General features: G+C 54.7%; 5 protein-coding genes across 6 annotated transcripts; 2 read left to right on the top strand and 3 right to left on the bottom strand.

The window, feature by feature from the left end:
- Positions 1-563: 563 nt before the first annotated feature.
- Positions 564-2,075, bottom strand: PV09_03637 (uncharacterized protein; the record flags this gene model as incomplete). Its single annotated transcript, XM_016356858.1, has 2 exons — positions 564-992; positions 1,050-2,075. The coding sequence occupies 2 exons, from the start codon at positions 2,073-2,075 to the stop codon at positions 564-566; spliced, it is 1,455 nt and encodes a 484-aa protein (XP_016215651.1).
- A 439-nt stretch (positions 2,076-2,514) lies between these two features.
- On the bottom strand, positions 2,515-3,501 carry PV09_03636 (uncharacterized protein; the record flags this gene model as incomplete). Its single annotated transcript, XM_016356857.1, has 1 exon — positions 2,515-3,501. One exon carries the CDS (start codon positions 3,499-3,501, stop codon positions 2,515-2,517), a length of 987 nt encoding a protein of 328 aa, XP_016215650.1.
- Positions 3,502-3,851: 350 nt separating this feature from the next.
- Positions 3,852-5,184, top strand: PV09_03635 (uncharacterized protein). The gene is made up of 2 exons (XM_016356856.1): positions 3,852-4,271; positions 4,334-5,184. Exons 1-2 carry the CDS (start codon positions 4,153-4,155, stop codon positions 4,788-4,790), a joined length of 576 nt encoding a protein of 191 aa, XP_016215649.1. The 5' UTR covers positions 3,852-4,152; the 3' UTR covers positions 4,791-5,184.
- Positions 5,185-5,555: 371 nt separating this feature from the next.
- PV09_03634 (uncharacterized protein) lies at positions 5,556-8,326 on the bottom strand. Its single transcript, XM_016356855.1, has 5 exons — positions 7,565-8,326; positions 7,391-7,458; positions 7,317-7,322; positions 6,591-7,216; positions 5,556-6,526 (listed from the first exon to the last, which is right to left on the bottom strand). The coding sequence occupies exons 1-5, from the start codon at positions 7,702-7,704 to the stop codon at positions 6,155-6,157; spliced, it is 1,212 nt and encodes a 403-aa protein (XP_016215648.1). The 5' UTR covers positions 7,705-8,326; the 3' UTR covers positions 5,556-6,154.
- Positions 8,327-11,155: 2,829 nt separating this feature from the next.
- PV09_03633 lies at positions 11,156-14,291 on the top strand. Of its 2 annotated transcripts, XM_016356854.1 has the most exons (6): positions 11,156-11,591; positions 11,775-11,966; positions 12,066-12,135; positions 12,362-12,442; positions 12,505-12,855; positions 12,937-14,291. In XM_016356854.1, the coding sequence occupies exons 2-6, from the start codon at positions 11,881-11,883 to the stop codon at positions 13,972-13,974; spliced, it is 1,626 nt and encodes a 541-aa protein (XP_016215647.1). In that variant the 5' UTR covers positions 11,156-11,591; positions 11,775-11,880; the 3' UTR covers positions 13,975-14,291. The 2 variants fall into 2 exon arrangements, with proteins under 2 accessions (XP_016215647.1, XP_016215646.1); XM_016356853.1 differs by having other exon boundaries at positions 11,156-11,966.
- Positions 14,292-14,372: the final 81 nt, after the last annotated feature.

Here is a 14,372-nt window from a genome sequence, read left to right as displayed (position 1 = left end):
AGGTTATGCCTTGAAGCACGAGACATCCCGGAAATGCTCTGTTGAAGATCGTAATGCTCGCTCTCGGACTGTACCGCGCTTGGCCAAAGCACACGCTCGTGGGTAAAAGCAGCTGCCTCTCGTCGCTTGAAAAGCGCAAAAAATAAACAAACAAGTATTTAATTTAAACAAAAAAAAAAAAAAGAAGAAGAAGACGGGTCGCTTTCTTTCATCTCGCACATCAAAGATCTAACATGTCGCCACAGTGTCAGACAAGAAATTCCTCCAGAGCGCTGAACGTACTTGAATCAAACCTCTTGGCCCGTGACGTGAATCAGCTGCCCTGAACAGTAGTCTACCAAGTATCATGCCAGATGGCCTACACGGCGGCGGCACGGATTTTGCTCACGAATGCTTTGTTTAGCCCCTTTCGTCTTCGATGAAGTACGAGCTTGGCGTAGCGTCTTGCCACGGCCAAGCGTCGCGGCTTCAAAAAGCTTACACAGTATCGCCGCCTGTTGCATTATCAAAAACACAATCACGTCGCTTAGCGGGCTGCTTTTTCCCCGGTACCGTTGTCCCGTCTACCACGTCGTTTTGACCGCTGAATACTGCTCCTTCCCCACGTGCAAATCTTTGAACACAGCGTCTTCGCCGTCCAAACGATCGACTCGAATTTGATCCTCATTCTCCAACTTCTCCAGCTCCTGTCCCAGGCTCTCCTTGCCTGTTTCCCTTTCTGACCCTTCGACTGCCTTGTCGAGCTTGTCATGACCCTCCCCTATAAGCAGCAGTTGTGCGTTGGGATAGTCCAAGTATTCTGGTTTGCGCACTGGCATCCATGCCAACCCCTTGAAATCATCCATGATGGACTGAGGAAAGTCCGGCGATTCGGGAAGCTGTGCGTTCGCTGATCCTTTGTTCTTGGGATTCTTGAGAGAGAGCACAAAGGACCCTTGGGAGCGAATCCCCAGTTCGTCTTGTAGCTGTCCAGCACTGGTCGGAACGGTGAGCTAATCCAAACGTCAGCCGAATACCCCCCTTTTCAAAGGCGAAAGGAAAGCGCTTACCACGTATACGAGGTGACTGCTACGGCCGCTGTCCGTAATTGCATAAACACCTTCACCCGCTGGAACCACGTTGGGCGTATGGCGACTCTCGCCAGCTTTCGTCTCGTAATCCGAGCCCTGGAAGAACTGCTCTTTGAGCTCACTCATGGACGCCTTTGCCTTCTCCACAAAGACCATGTATCGATCCTTGCCGCCTCTGGGGAACACCTTCTTCGGCAGTGCAAGCAGCCGATTGCACCTCCGGTCATCGATAGGACCGGAGCCAAGTTTTGCACCAGTGGGTATGGGCCGGAGGACAAAGTAGGTACGCTGCAAGTCCTGTACGCCTTCTGGCTCGTCGACATTGACACGACCGCGAATGAAAAAGTAGATGATTCCCTTTTCAATGATGTTGGATGCGATCGTTTTAGAACGAGCCGTGCTATCTTCCACTAGAGACCCAGTATCACCAGGCCGGTCAACTTCTGGTCCTCTGTTCTCCGCAGGTCCGGTTTTCTCCCCTTCCTCCCCTGACTGGCGACCATGCGCATTCGCGGATGCCTTCGTGCTTGGGCCCCTTGAGCCACCAGAAACGCCGTTTTTAGAGCTCTTGGATGCCGCCTTCGTCTCATTTCCTTCGGACACTGAGGCCTCGCTGCTCGTCTCGTCTCCGGATGCGTCTCTGTTCTCAGTATCTCGAAACTCAGCACCCTTCGCGAGATCAGCATGGCCTTCAGACCTCTTGTTACTCGAACTTCTGCGTTTGGTTTCCGAGACATTGTCTTCGTGCTTTTCTTGATCTTCATTTGATTTTTTCTCGCTTGAAACATCTGCGTCTCCCGCTTCTTCCGTCTCCATATCAACATCTCGTTGTTTATCATCTGGAGAAATGGTCTCTTCAAGAGTCCTTTGGGACTTTTTGGACTTTCGTGAGGTTTTTTGCTCCGGAGATGCTGTAGCCTTGCGCTTAGAACCTGTCGGGACTGGAGAGGAGACCGGACTGGAACTCGCATGAGCGAGACGTGCCGATCGACGTGTCACAGGCATGATTAAAATTCTTCCAATGGAAGTCTATAGTCTGTATGTTTCTGTTTCTGTCAATTTAATGTTTTGGCGAGAACGAACTCACTCACTACAACTTGCGCTTGGAGCGTTCTTTCCACAGTGCAAACATCCAATCGCTTGGCAATGGTGTTTGTTGTGTGGGAGTTTGTAAATCACACCAGCAACGGAAGGGTGAGTTGTCAGGTCTAAGTCAATGCAAATCGCTATGTTTCGTCATTTAGTAGGCACTCTTTGACTTTCAGTCTTCAAGAGAACGATACGGTCTTTCGGTGGTGCCATATACGTCATTATTAGATGAAGCACGTGACCCAGCCTTGCGAAGCGTAGCTGAGCCGACACAGGATTTTCACGATCCGATAAGTCCTGCACAGCTGGAGATTCACAGAATAAGAAAAATATGAACATAATTCTCTGTGTGTGCTCAGTCTGTCCTTTGCCTCTTCCTCAAAGACACACTGTCGACATCCATCCCATCTGCGACGGGCGCCATCAGCTTCGCCATGTAGGCGGAGATGCCTGCGCAAACACCTTCTGGGCTGGGTTGCTCCGCACAAACGTCAGGTTCGAACGAGAACTCCCTGACGAGGTAGTCCCGCGTCGTCGGGCCGATGGTGGCTATGAATGGTCTCTTTATCTTGTCCTTGTACTTGCCCGTATTCTGGTCGAGCAAGCCGAGGGCCTCGAACATGGCCTTGCATCCCGTGGGAGAGAATACAACGACCCACTGGTACGTGCAGCCATCGACGACGCCTTTGAGATACTTCTCTGCAAAATCCGATTTGAAAGACTTCATCTCGGTCGTCTCGTACACCACAATCTCGTCCACCGCGATCCGAAGCGCGGGGTCGATCCGTTCGCTCTGGAGAGTTTTCGGAACGACGTCGCGCCTCTGCTCGCCAACAAGGAACAGCAAAGCCGGCTTGACGGGGAGGGAGTTCTGTTTCTGCAGCAACGCGTTGTAATGCTGGAGTATGAATGAGGCAAGCGCCTCTCCGTTGCCTGTCTCCTCTCCAACGATGGCATTGTCAAGTTGGAGCGCCGCAAGAGCGCGAGAAGTCGCCGGTCCGACCACATAAAAAGGCACGTCGTTTGGCAAGAGAGCGTTGGTCGCGCCGTACAGTCGAAGAGTATTGATGACCTGCGAGAAAGCCTCCACGGCGCGTTGCGATGTGAAGATGATCCCGCCGTACTTCGGAGATGAGCCATCGTGCTTGGGTGAAAGCCCAAGGTCCCCTTTTTTATAGACGTCCGCTATTTCTTGTAATGACTGTCTTCGAAATCGATGTTCTAGCACCGGAGCGAATTCTGGGCTGAAGCGCCCATTATCCAAGGCACGAAGGCGCTCCTCGTAGCTATCGGATGGTGAGGACTTCGTCTTCAGTAGAAGAACTGGTATCTGTTGGGCCATGCTGTGATTCTGTCCTGACAACCACGTGCTTGAGATACTGGGGAGTAAGGTAAGATCAGACTGGTTCGCTTCGTGCGAGGACAATTCGAATCCTCGCTGTCAAGATCACGATAGAAACATGTAAACATCAAAACAAGCGGCTGGAAGATCTCCAATGGCTGGTCGTGAAACAATTAAAAGAGAGTGAAAAAAAAAGGTTATTTTGTGGCACTTCCCAGCTTGCTTACTGTATTCAATTTTCGCACAGCAAGGCCAGGTGTGGTCTCTAATCTTTCGCCCACATGCAGGTCCCGCAGGGTAGAAATAAACTTAAGACGACGTGCAGGCGCCAGAAAGTCGTCCTTTGTCAGCCCGTACCGAGCCCTGTCTGCTGACGGACAACAAGTAGCTCACAACGAAAAATCTACAACGCTCTGTTCTGTTCACGACTCTCCTTGTCGACGCTTTTCACCTTAGCTCGACGCTCGTAAACTTAATCGATAGCAATGCGGTGGCGCAGAGCAGGGACCATCTTGACATCGGACCAAACGCGGCCTTGAACGAATTCATTGCTAAGCAGGCGATGACGCCCGCAAACGAAGCGTTTCAATCCCATCTCGAGTCCGTTCTTCTTCTGCAACCTTCAGAAAGCGACAGGCACGCCCGCCCGCCATGCCGTTGCCGCGAGAGTTTGGAGCTGCGCCGCAGGATCCCAGCGACGGCAACAACAGCAACAAGAATGAAGAGAAGGACCTGCCAAAGGGCGTAGTGCTAGGTCCGGATGGCAAGCCGTACGTACCCCGGCCCGGTGGAACGCAAACGTATCGCGGCGTAGGACTGATCTGTGTCAAAGGTGTCGAACGTGCACGTCGGGAGCGGCGTGGAAAGCCATGCTCAAGAAGACATCCGGCGCATCGGCGGCCGCGCAAACGTCCAAGGCGGCCGCGCCAGCAGACTCGTCGTCCGAATGTCCTGCAGACGTGGAACAGCTCGGCCGCTCCTCGTGGACGCTGCTGCACACAATGGCGGCCACGTACCCGGAACGCCCGAACGCCGAGCAGCAGCGCGACGCCGTCTCGTTCGTAAGCTCCCTGTCGAGGCTGTACCCGTGCCACTGGTGCGCCTCCGACTTTCAGCGGTGGATGAAGGAGGCGAAGAACGCGCCGAGGGTCAGCTCGAGAGAGGAGTTCTCCCAATGGCTTTGCGAGGCGCACAACGAGGTCAACCGGAAGTTGGGCAAGCCCGAGTTCGACTGCGCCAAGGTCGACGAGCGGTGGCGGACGGGGTGGAAGGACGGCAGATGCGACTGACGACTCCGGATCCGCCGGGCAACGTTTATTTTTCCAAGCATTCTTGTACAAATACCGTAGACGCAAGACCACTCCGCGATAATCCATGTAGACATCCAATAGAGACCCCTTTCGCAGCTCACGTCGAAAGCTCAACCGTGTGCCATACTAACCTGTCTGCCGTCGCGTCGCTCTGCTCGGTACGTCGGTTACCGGTTACGACACTACAGATGCCTTCTTCCTGTAACGTCTGTCATCCACAGCAGGGAGCGATCAAGCTGAGAAACTACTCGAAGGCCCAGATCAGATCAGGGCCAAGACCAAGGACGAACAAGAGCTGCGGGTGTTTGCTTCGCGTAGCCTTTACAGTCGAATACAATAAAAAAAAAGCCCTTGCAAACAGTGTGGTCCTTTGGCTATCATGATCAAAGCTCTTCGCTCCAGACGCAAAGCGATGCTGTCCCATTCTCCAAGTGCCTGTCGCGATTTGCTTTCGCTGGAGTACAAAATAGTTACGAATAATTTTTTTTTTTTGAGAAAAAAAAAAGTGATTGCTTTTCCACGACACAACATACAATTGGAATATTAAAAAAAAAGAGAAAAGAGAAACCGATGCCATAAAGTTGTCATTCGATGCTTGCGCTTTGGAGAGAAAATTTCAGGTTCTCCAGTCTGAATATGACCTGAACCTATGTGCGGGCCGTAAAGAATGTAGTGGATTCGTGACACGAAGAAAAGAAAGGGGGCCAGCGTCCACGGAGGGCCCGAAAATTCTCAGATACAAACCAGAGCTTTGCTAATCTTCACAGTCGGCAACTTTCATCGTAAAGAGAGAGCAGGAAAAGTAGGAGTTGAACAGTATGCGCAATGCAAATCCCAGTTGTTGCTAGCTCTCTACAAGTACAAAAGTATCAAAGGGGGTTACACCACATGCACCACACACTTTATGGATCGACAACGCCGTAGGATAATGAGAGAGAATACACATATCGCTTCTATCATGCTTGTTTCTTGCTGCACTGCACGCAGATACACGAAAACACAAGATTTTTATCCATCCACGGGGCCATCTGTTTCCCCACGCATGCACACGCACACAGACACGAGCACTGGGTGTGGGCTCCCGTGTAAAAGGTACCCACACCCTCTATCAAAATATTATTAAAGGGATTGCCTCCCTCCTGCTGTGTTGGCCATAGGATTGCATTGACCCAGGGAGAGGACTTCGTAGAAAAAAGCTGGTAAGGTTTCGAGTACAATCATAATTGGTGACTTCTCTCCCCCTTTGCGCACCAGTCGCTCGTTGGATCGTTTTCGCACTTGGGATTAGCACTCTTTTGGCAAAATGTTGGGTTTGTTTCTTTTCCTTTGTGGGACGCTCGTGCTTAGACGCCCTTTTCGCCCAGCAGGCCGCTGACCTTGCTGACAGCCGCGTCCCTGTACTCCGAAGGCACGGCGGGCGCAAGACCTCCCATGAGAACCAGGACGGCCAAGAAAGCGCATCCAATGATGATGAGCTTGCGCATTGCAGGATGTTTGTTGCCATACTCTGACCAGGAGCGTTGGCCATCGGCGATAAAACCCCTCATCTTCTCACCGCCGAGCTTGTAGTACACAAGGCCTCCAAGAGCAATGCTGTAGCCGAACGCCTGGAGACCGGAGACTGGATCGCCGAAGAGTACCATTGAGGCAACGACGAGAAGAATGTCCTTGAGAACGCCGGACAGAGTGAGGACGAGCGACGAGGTCTTTCCAATCTGTTATTTTGGACCTGTTAGCCACATTGCATCGAGTGTCGGGGTGTTTTCGCGCATTACTTACAAGGAACACAACTGCAACGTTGAGCATGAATGCAACGGTAGCGTTGAGCACAAGGGTGAACAGGCCCAGGTCGAATATCTTCTCGAGGGAAATCTTGTGCAACTCGAGGAAGCAGAACATGATGAAGTTCATGGTAGCGCAAGCCGGGGCGAAGTAGTACAGCGACACGAGCGGATCCATCTTGAACTCGCCGCCGCTCAGAAGGCGTTCGACCATGGCCAATCTGGTCGCCTCACAGAGAATGCCTGCGATCTGCACGACGAAGCCAATCATGACGAACTGGATCTCGCCATACGAGGCAATGATGACACCGAGGACAATGACGGAAACGTTGCCCAGCGTCTTCATGTTGGGAGGAGTGATACCCAAGCCCCAGGTGACGAGCAAGACGGCGACGGGCGTGGTGGCCTTGAGCATCTGGATAAAGGCGACGGACAGATACAGGTAGGCAGCGTTACTGAACATCAAGCTCAAGCTGAAGAACATGCCGATGGGGACAATGGCGCGCAGGTACACACGGCCGGTCATGGGTACCTTTTTCCGCGAGTCCAAGACGGTGGTGAAGCGGGCAAGCATCTGGGTGACGAAGGTGGAGAAGATCAGATGCCATGTTGTCAAGAAAACGGCTGTTTGCAGGCAGGTCAGCTCATGTGGTTAGGCATTGCGCGACTCCGATACGACTAGAGGGAGGAAGTGATTGGGAGGGGACCGAGTGAGATCACGTACGGTATCCTGTGGAGTCGAGTTAGCTGCTGCGCTGCGAAGCTGAGCGTTCGTGGGCGGAGGGAGGCTTTGCTTACTGAATTCTTTTGAGTGTAGGATCCACTTGTTGAAGATGATGACAGCGCCGCTGAGAGCAATCCAGACACTGCAGGGCAAGAAGAGACACTGGTCAGCAATCGAGGCGGATTTGCGACGGCGACGAGATGAGGGGAGGGGGGGCGAAGGGATGGAGTTTCTTGAGGCGCACTCACGCAATGTACACGGCAGCGGGCACCGATTGCTTTGGAGGCTCTGGTTTCACAGCGTCGGGGTTGACCGTTGGCAACACGTCGGCGGGCGACTCGCGCTCACGCTCGCGCTCGCCAGAGACACGGGCCTTCTCGTCGGACATGGCAGGCGTCGTTCCGCAGGGAAGATGGGGTGACGGTGGAGCGAGGGCGGCTGCGTGGGAGAGGGATGGGAAGAAGTGAGGGGAGAAGAGAGAGAAGGAGAGCGAGTGAGAGAGCGAGAGAGAGTGTGTGTGTGAGGGAGGGAGGTGTGTAGACTTTTTCGGTTGGGGAAGCGAGGAACGGGGACAAGCTTGCGCAGGAGAAAAGCGACGGGGACAGAACGGGCGGCGAGGGCGGACGCTCCCACGCCAAGCACGGTGATCTCCCGACAGAGGCGGGACTCGACCGGAGCGGAAAAGAGTAAAACGAGGGAAGCAAACACAGAATCAAGATCAAGCCGAGCCGGATTCAGCGCGTAGAACGAGAAAGGCGGCCGTGTGCTCCGGCCGGCAAGCACGCCCGCTCAGTTCGAGAGCCGGCCTTTCGCGCGCGGGTTGGCGACGAGCGAAGAGGGCGGAGGACGGGGAGGAAGACGAGGACGCCAGACACACAGTGCAGGGCGCGAGAATGAGCCGGCGAGCAGACAAGCAGGTTGCACGCGCAGAAGGACTGTTCGACGATTAAAGTAAGTGGTGCAAGCACAAAGGCCAGGACCAAATAAACACAACGGACAGGGACAAGGACAAGGACAAGGCGACGCAGACGGAGGCGCACGACTCTGGAGCGCAGACGTAGACGTAGACGACAGGCGGGTATCGGCAGGATCCAGCGAAGGGGAGCCCGCCCAAACCCGCCAGACTGGGGCTCGTTGCGGCCAGATCTATAAGTTCATGCTAACGTAAAGAATTGCGATGTTGCAGACGTGGCCGTGCCGCCCACGGCAGGACTGTGGATGAAGAGGACGTGTGTGGATGTGGACGGTTTGATCGTGCTCACTTGACTCAAGCTCAGGCCGGCGAATCCACGTAAGTTGAACAAACTCGGTGGACGTGAGTAAACGTCGGTTGCCGCAGAGGGCGGGCGTACACAGGCCAGCCGCTCTAAGTGTTAAGTTACGTTCCGTTATCAAAGAGACGCCCCAGGAGCAGCGGCAAACGCAGCAACAGCAGCGAGATTACAGTACAGCCGGTAGTACGCCGCCGCACCGCGTACAGTACGCGCTGGATTCGGTCCGTAATTAACGTCGCAAACCGTACACGCACGCTGGTCGGCGCTGCGTGTCTGGACTGGGCAGGAGCACGACGGTCCACAGGTCGTGGCTGCCACACTCCACCCTCGCGCGTGGTCTGGCTGGCTCTTGCTGGTTCTGGCCCGCCACTAGGGACTTCGCTCGATGGCTCCTTCCCTCCTCTTCCTCCCCCTCCACCATCTGCCATCCCCCCTTCGATCGCAGGCGGGAAGCCGCAACCGGACCCACCAATCATTCTTCGCTGCGCCGTGCTGCAAAGTGGCGCAAGGTACAGAGGAGCCGTAGCGTAGAGTGCCATGGTGTAGCGCAGTGCAGCAGCACTCAGCAAAGCATGCTTGCACGTACGCTCTTGCGTCACCATCTGCGAAGCCGGACCACTGCCAACCACGAAAACCGCTGCGTTGCTGTGCCACTGCGCGATTCAGAGGTGCTCTGCGGTACGTCCTGTACCGTCTCCATTGCTTCCATGGCTGCACCACAACGGCCAGTTCCTCTTAGCGGGGATCCTAGCGCCAGTCTGTGGTGCGCGCGCTACTGTGTTTGTGGACATGCCAGAAGATGAGTGGCTTCTGGAGAGCATGTCCAGCAATCAAAAGCCTTTATTACGAAGTACCAATCGTCGACTCCCCTGCCGCCGCCCTTCTACACCAATCAGGACTACGACGACGACGCCGACGAGGAGGAGGATGATGATGATGATGATGATGATGATGATGATGCTAGTTACCACAGTGATAAGACGATGAACACCAACAGTGATAACAACGACAAAGAGAGTGATCCTGTGTTGGCAGAGCCGCTACCCTGTTTCCGCCCACGCTCTCTGTGCCTCTTCGCCCTTGCACGTTCCACTCTGCCCGCCGTGAAGTCCGTTGTTCTGTTCTTCCCTAATTTTTTTTTCTTGCCTTTCCCCAGTAGTGATGCAAACCCTTCCCGTACGTGGCCTGTCCGCTCTGGCTGGGTGGAGCACCGCCGTTTGATGTGTGGGAACCGTCCACGCAATGCAATGCCATGGTTCAACCTCGCTTGCCTGTCCTCTTTGGGCAACTACCGACACGCAACAGCTTGCTTCCGGTTTGCGTGGGCTGACGCAAAATGATGATGATGATGAAGATGCTGAGAAATGATCTTACTAGGAATCAGTGATGACGATGATGATGACGGGGAGGAGGAGCAGCATGTGGGACGCAAATTCAAAACGGAAACCTCGAGGCGCTTCAGGACAGACTTTCGCACTCCACATGACGGGGCTAGTATTATGAGCACAGTGTTGCACTCTGTACAGTGAGGAGTGCAACATCAGATCTGCATAGCTTGGCTTGCAACGCGCATCGCTTTGCCTTCGCCTTCACGGATCTTGCTTGTCATTGTCTTGCGCGAGGCGTCGCACACAACGGCACAGAACAGTGCCGCACGGCTGAGAAACAACAGGCTACATTGTGTCTACTCGAGACGGGATGGCGTTGACTTTGATACAGTATAAGGGTAGGGCGAAACCGTTCACATAGATGAGGCGGTCGTGTCCTCAGCCTCGACTGAGCCGTGTGCTGCCCATGTCCATGCAAAGCCAACGATGGACAACAAAAAAAGGCCAGCTGGCCGAAGTTACGATGGTGAACTGCATCCCAACCCGAACATTCGCCCATGTTTCCTCTGTTTGCCACTGGTGTGGCAATCGCTGGTCTCGGTCGAACACGACTTCACCCGCCGTCGAATCAACGTGTGCAAGAGCTGTGTCTCGGGGGACGAGGAAACGCTCCACGGCCACCATCGCAATGAGCGAGATCTCAGATCTGGTTTCCCGTAGCAAGCAAGCATCACTTGTACCCTCGAGTTTCCTGTGCTGCAACGACGATGCTTCGCCAGGCCAAGCAGAACGCGGTAGTCAAAAGAAAAGAAAAGAACGTAGCGGACTAATTCAAGCTCATCCAAGGCTCGCGAGAGAGAGAGAGAGAGTTCTGCCCCATCCCCTCCCCACTTCTCCCCATAATTCATGGTCACCATCACAACCGTGGCAATGTTATGGCTCGAACCTTGGCTAGCACGCAAAATGGGTAGGACAGATGTCCATCAAACGTGATCTGCGCTAGGGTGAAATAGGAGAGCACCAGTCTGCTCACCACTTTCTCGTTTCTTTCAGTCTTTTTTTTTTTTTTTCTTCATTTTCCCCCCTTGCCTGAACATAGCGGCATAGCGAACGTGGCCCCTCCCCAACATTTCCGCTGCCGCATCAAGCTACGTGGGACCGCCAGACGGGCGAATCGCACGTTGCGGCACGACATCATGGGCAGGCCATCGGGCGGTTTGGCTTTGCTCGCTTTGGTAGCGGGTCCCTGGCGTGTGCGAAGGGGAGCACGATTTGCCGCAGGGTTTGGTGGCACGGCGGCGCCATGGGTTGCGAAGTAATAATGGACGGCCAGACAGTCGGTGTCAGAAGTCGGTGTCGTCTTGTTCGTCGGCGCTGGACGACGACGGGGGAAGATCGTGCACAAGCGCGCAGTTCAGGGTTTGGCTCCAGTAATAATAACAATCATGACCTCTTTGGGCGCGCGTCCGCCATCGCTTCGAGCGTCAGTCCGTCTGCACGTGTACACTTGTATCTGTAGCGTAGATTGTTACTAGGAGCAACGACACAAGAAAAAACGCCCCGAGACCTCTGCTCCTACACAAGAGATTGCGATACGCCTGTACGTTCGCTCTCACTGACCAATACATGCTCCCACAGCGCCTACACAAATAGACGCACTCATACACCCATACGTACGCACTCCATCTCTTTCTCCGTACCGCTACCTCTTTTCGCCTTTCCATACCTGAACACCTGCAAGAAACAACAGGGGTAGTTACCGCTTCGCAGTGCGACCCGTGGTCTTTCTTGCGCTTCCCTTTTTTTTTCTTTTAACTGTACACATCACAATAAGCTACGAACTTGACACTTGGTAGCTGAGACTCCTTCAAACTTTTCCCACCTCCGCGAGAGAAATAAAAAAAAAGGGGCCCTAGCTTTTCCCTTCGTGGTGCTGTATAAAATTCAAAAGGAAAAGAAATCATGGCCCACAGCAGGACCGCTTCGAAAACCTCCATCCGAAGCAAGAAGGACTCAATCAGCATGACTTCACCACCAGGACAGCAAATGTGAGTGCTCGCTGCAAAATTGCCCTCCCTCCCCCCTTGCTCTCCCTCCAAAGCGAGGGCCTCCCCGGACACGGCAGCTGACATACTGCGGACATGCAGAGAGGTTGATGTCCTCGTCATTGGCGCCGGACCAACAGGTCTCGGTGCCGCCAAACGATTGAATCAGATTGTATGTCTCTCATCCTACCCGCACGGCGTCGTCGTCGTCGTTGTCGTTGGAGCGCGTCACCTACAAGTGCGGACTGCGATGGGCCACCTGTTCTTTCCCAAGGGACGTGGGAGTGTTCGTCGGACGCGGCAGGACGCATGGGGGGACTGGACGGGCTCCAAGCGGCAATGCCGTGCGCTGGAACCGCGATGAAGTGAATGTGAGGACTGACACAAAGCCGTCGCAGAACGAGGCATCATGGATGATCGTGGACTGCAATTCCACCCCGGGCGGTCTCGCCTCGACAGACGTCACGCCAGAAGGATTTGTAGGTGCTTCCCGTGCTCAACCAAAGGCGAGGATGACCCCCAGGCTTACAATCACGGCCAGCTGTACGATGTCGGCGGCCACGTCATCTTCTCGCACTACAAGTACTTTGACGATTGCATCAACGAGGCATTGCCGAAAGAGACGGACTGGTACACGCACCAGCGCATCTCGTACGTGCGTTACAAGGGCCTCTGGGTGCCGTATCCCTTCCAGAACAACATCGCCATGCTGCCGGAAGAGGACAAGGTGAGGTGCATGGACGGCATGATCGATGCTGCACTGGAGGCGCGCGTACGCAACGACAAGCCGGCCAACTTCGACGAGTGGATCCTGCGCAACTGTGGCGAGGGCGTCGCAGACATCTTCATGAGACCGTACAACTACAAGGTTTGGGCTGTGCCCCCAAGCAAGGTATGTATCCATGCCACCTATCCGTCCTGCCTTTTCCCCTCGCGCGAGCCCAGACAGCGGGCTGACAGGAGTGCTATGCAGATGCAATGCCAGTGGCTCGGCGAGCGCGTCGCCGCGCCGAACCTCAAGGCCGTCACCAAGAACATCATCCAGAACAAGACGGCGGGCAACTGGGGACCCAATGCCACCTTCCGATTCCCCGCCCACGGTGGCACGGGTAACATCTGGATCAGCGTCGCCAAAACGCTCCCCCAGGAGAAGACCCGCTTTGGAAAGTCCGGTGCCGTCGAGAAGGTTGACGCGGACAAGAAGACCGTGTATCTGGCCGACGGCACCTCGATCAAGTACAATGCTCTCATCACCACCATGGCCGTCGATTCGCTCGTCGAGAAGATGAACGACAAGAAGCTAATGGATCTGGCCAAGGGTTTGTACTACAGCACCACACACGTCATCGGTGTGGGCGTTCGCGGCCAGCGCCCGGAGCGTATCGGCGACAAGTGCTGGCTGTACTTCCCGGAGGATAACTGCAACTTCTACCGCGCCACCATCTTCAGCAACTACTCACCCAACAACCAGCCGGCCGCGGACGTCCGGCTCAAGACCATGTATAAGGCCGACGGTAGCAAGCCCGACTCGGACGCGGCGCAGCCAGGCCCCTACTGGAGCATCATGCTGGAGGTGTCGGAATCGACGATGAAGCACGTCAACCGCGACACGCTGCTCAAGGATTCGATCCAGGGCCTCATCAACACAGAGATGCTCCGCCCAGACGACGAGATTGTCAGCACCTACGTTCGCTCTTTTGACCACGGCTATCCCACGCCATCGCTGGAGCGCGAGGGCGTTCTCCGAGAGCTGCTTCCTGAGCTGCAGAAGAAGGACATCTACTCACGTGGCCGCTTCGGCAGCTGGCGATACGAGGTCGGCAACCAGGACCACTCGTTCATGCTGGGCGTCGAGGCTGTCGACGCCATCCTGCAGGGCAGCGTTGAACTCACCCTCAACTATCCGGACTTTGTCAACACGCGTGCCAACGTCGAGAGAAGGTTGGTCGACGGCCTACAGAAGTTTCAGAAAATGAAGAACAAGGCCAGTGCGAACGGCCATGTGGTCTAGAGAAAGGCCACCTTCGCGGCCGAGCAATGTGTGCTTCCACCCTACGTTCCTCCGTAGGCGGCGTCGTTGCTGGGTTAATGTTAAATTGGAGGCAGATGACCGACTGCACGCTGCAAGCGAGCGCTAGATGCATTTTGGGGGAGGCAAGAAAAGAAAAAAAGTGCGTTTGAGTTTGCCTTGATTCGTCGTTAATTTTGCTCCTTCGTCCACGATGGCAGAAAACAGTAAACAAATACCCACGTCCCCTTTCCTTCCCCCGGCTCCCCCCATCCCCTTCTCCCCTTCTCCCGCTTAAACGTGATCCCCCCCCCCCACCCGGCAAAGACTAGAGAAGAAGTGTTGCAAGAGTGTCAAGAGCGAGCGAGCGAGCAAAGAAGAAGAAGAAGAAGAAGAAAGAA

The sequence above is a fragment of the Verruconis gallopava genome (assembly GCF_000836295.1).
Source record: "Verruconis gallopava strain CBS 43764 unplaced genomic scaffold supercont1.9, whole genome shotgun sequence".
Lineage (NCBI taxonomy): Eukaryota > Fungi > Ascomycota > Dothideomycetes > Venturiales > Sympoventuriaceae > Verruconis > Verruconis gallopava.
The sequence above is the reverse complement of the archived record's forward strand: the minus strand, read 5'-3'. Positions and strand labels throughout refer to the sequence as shown.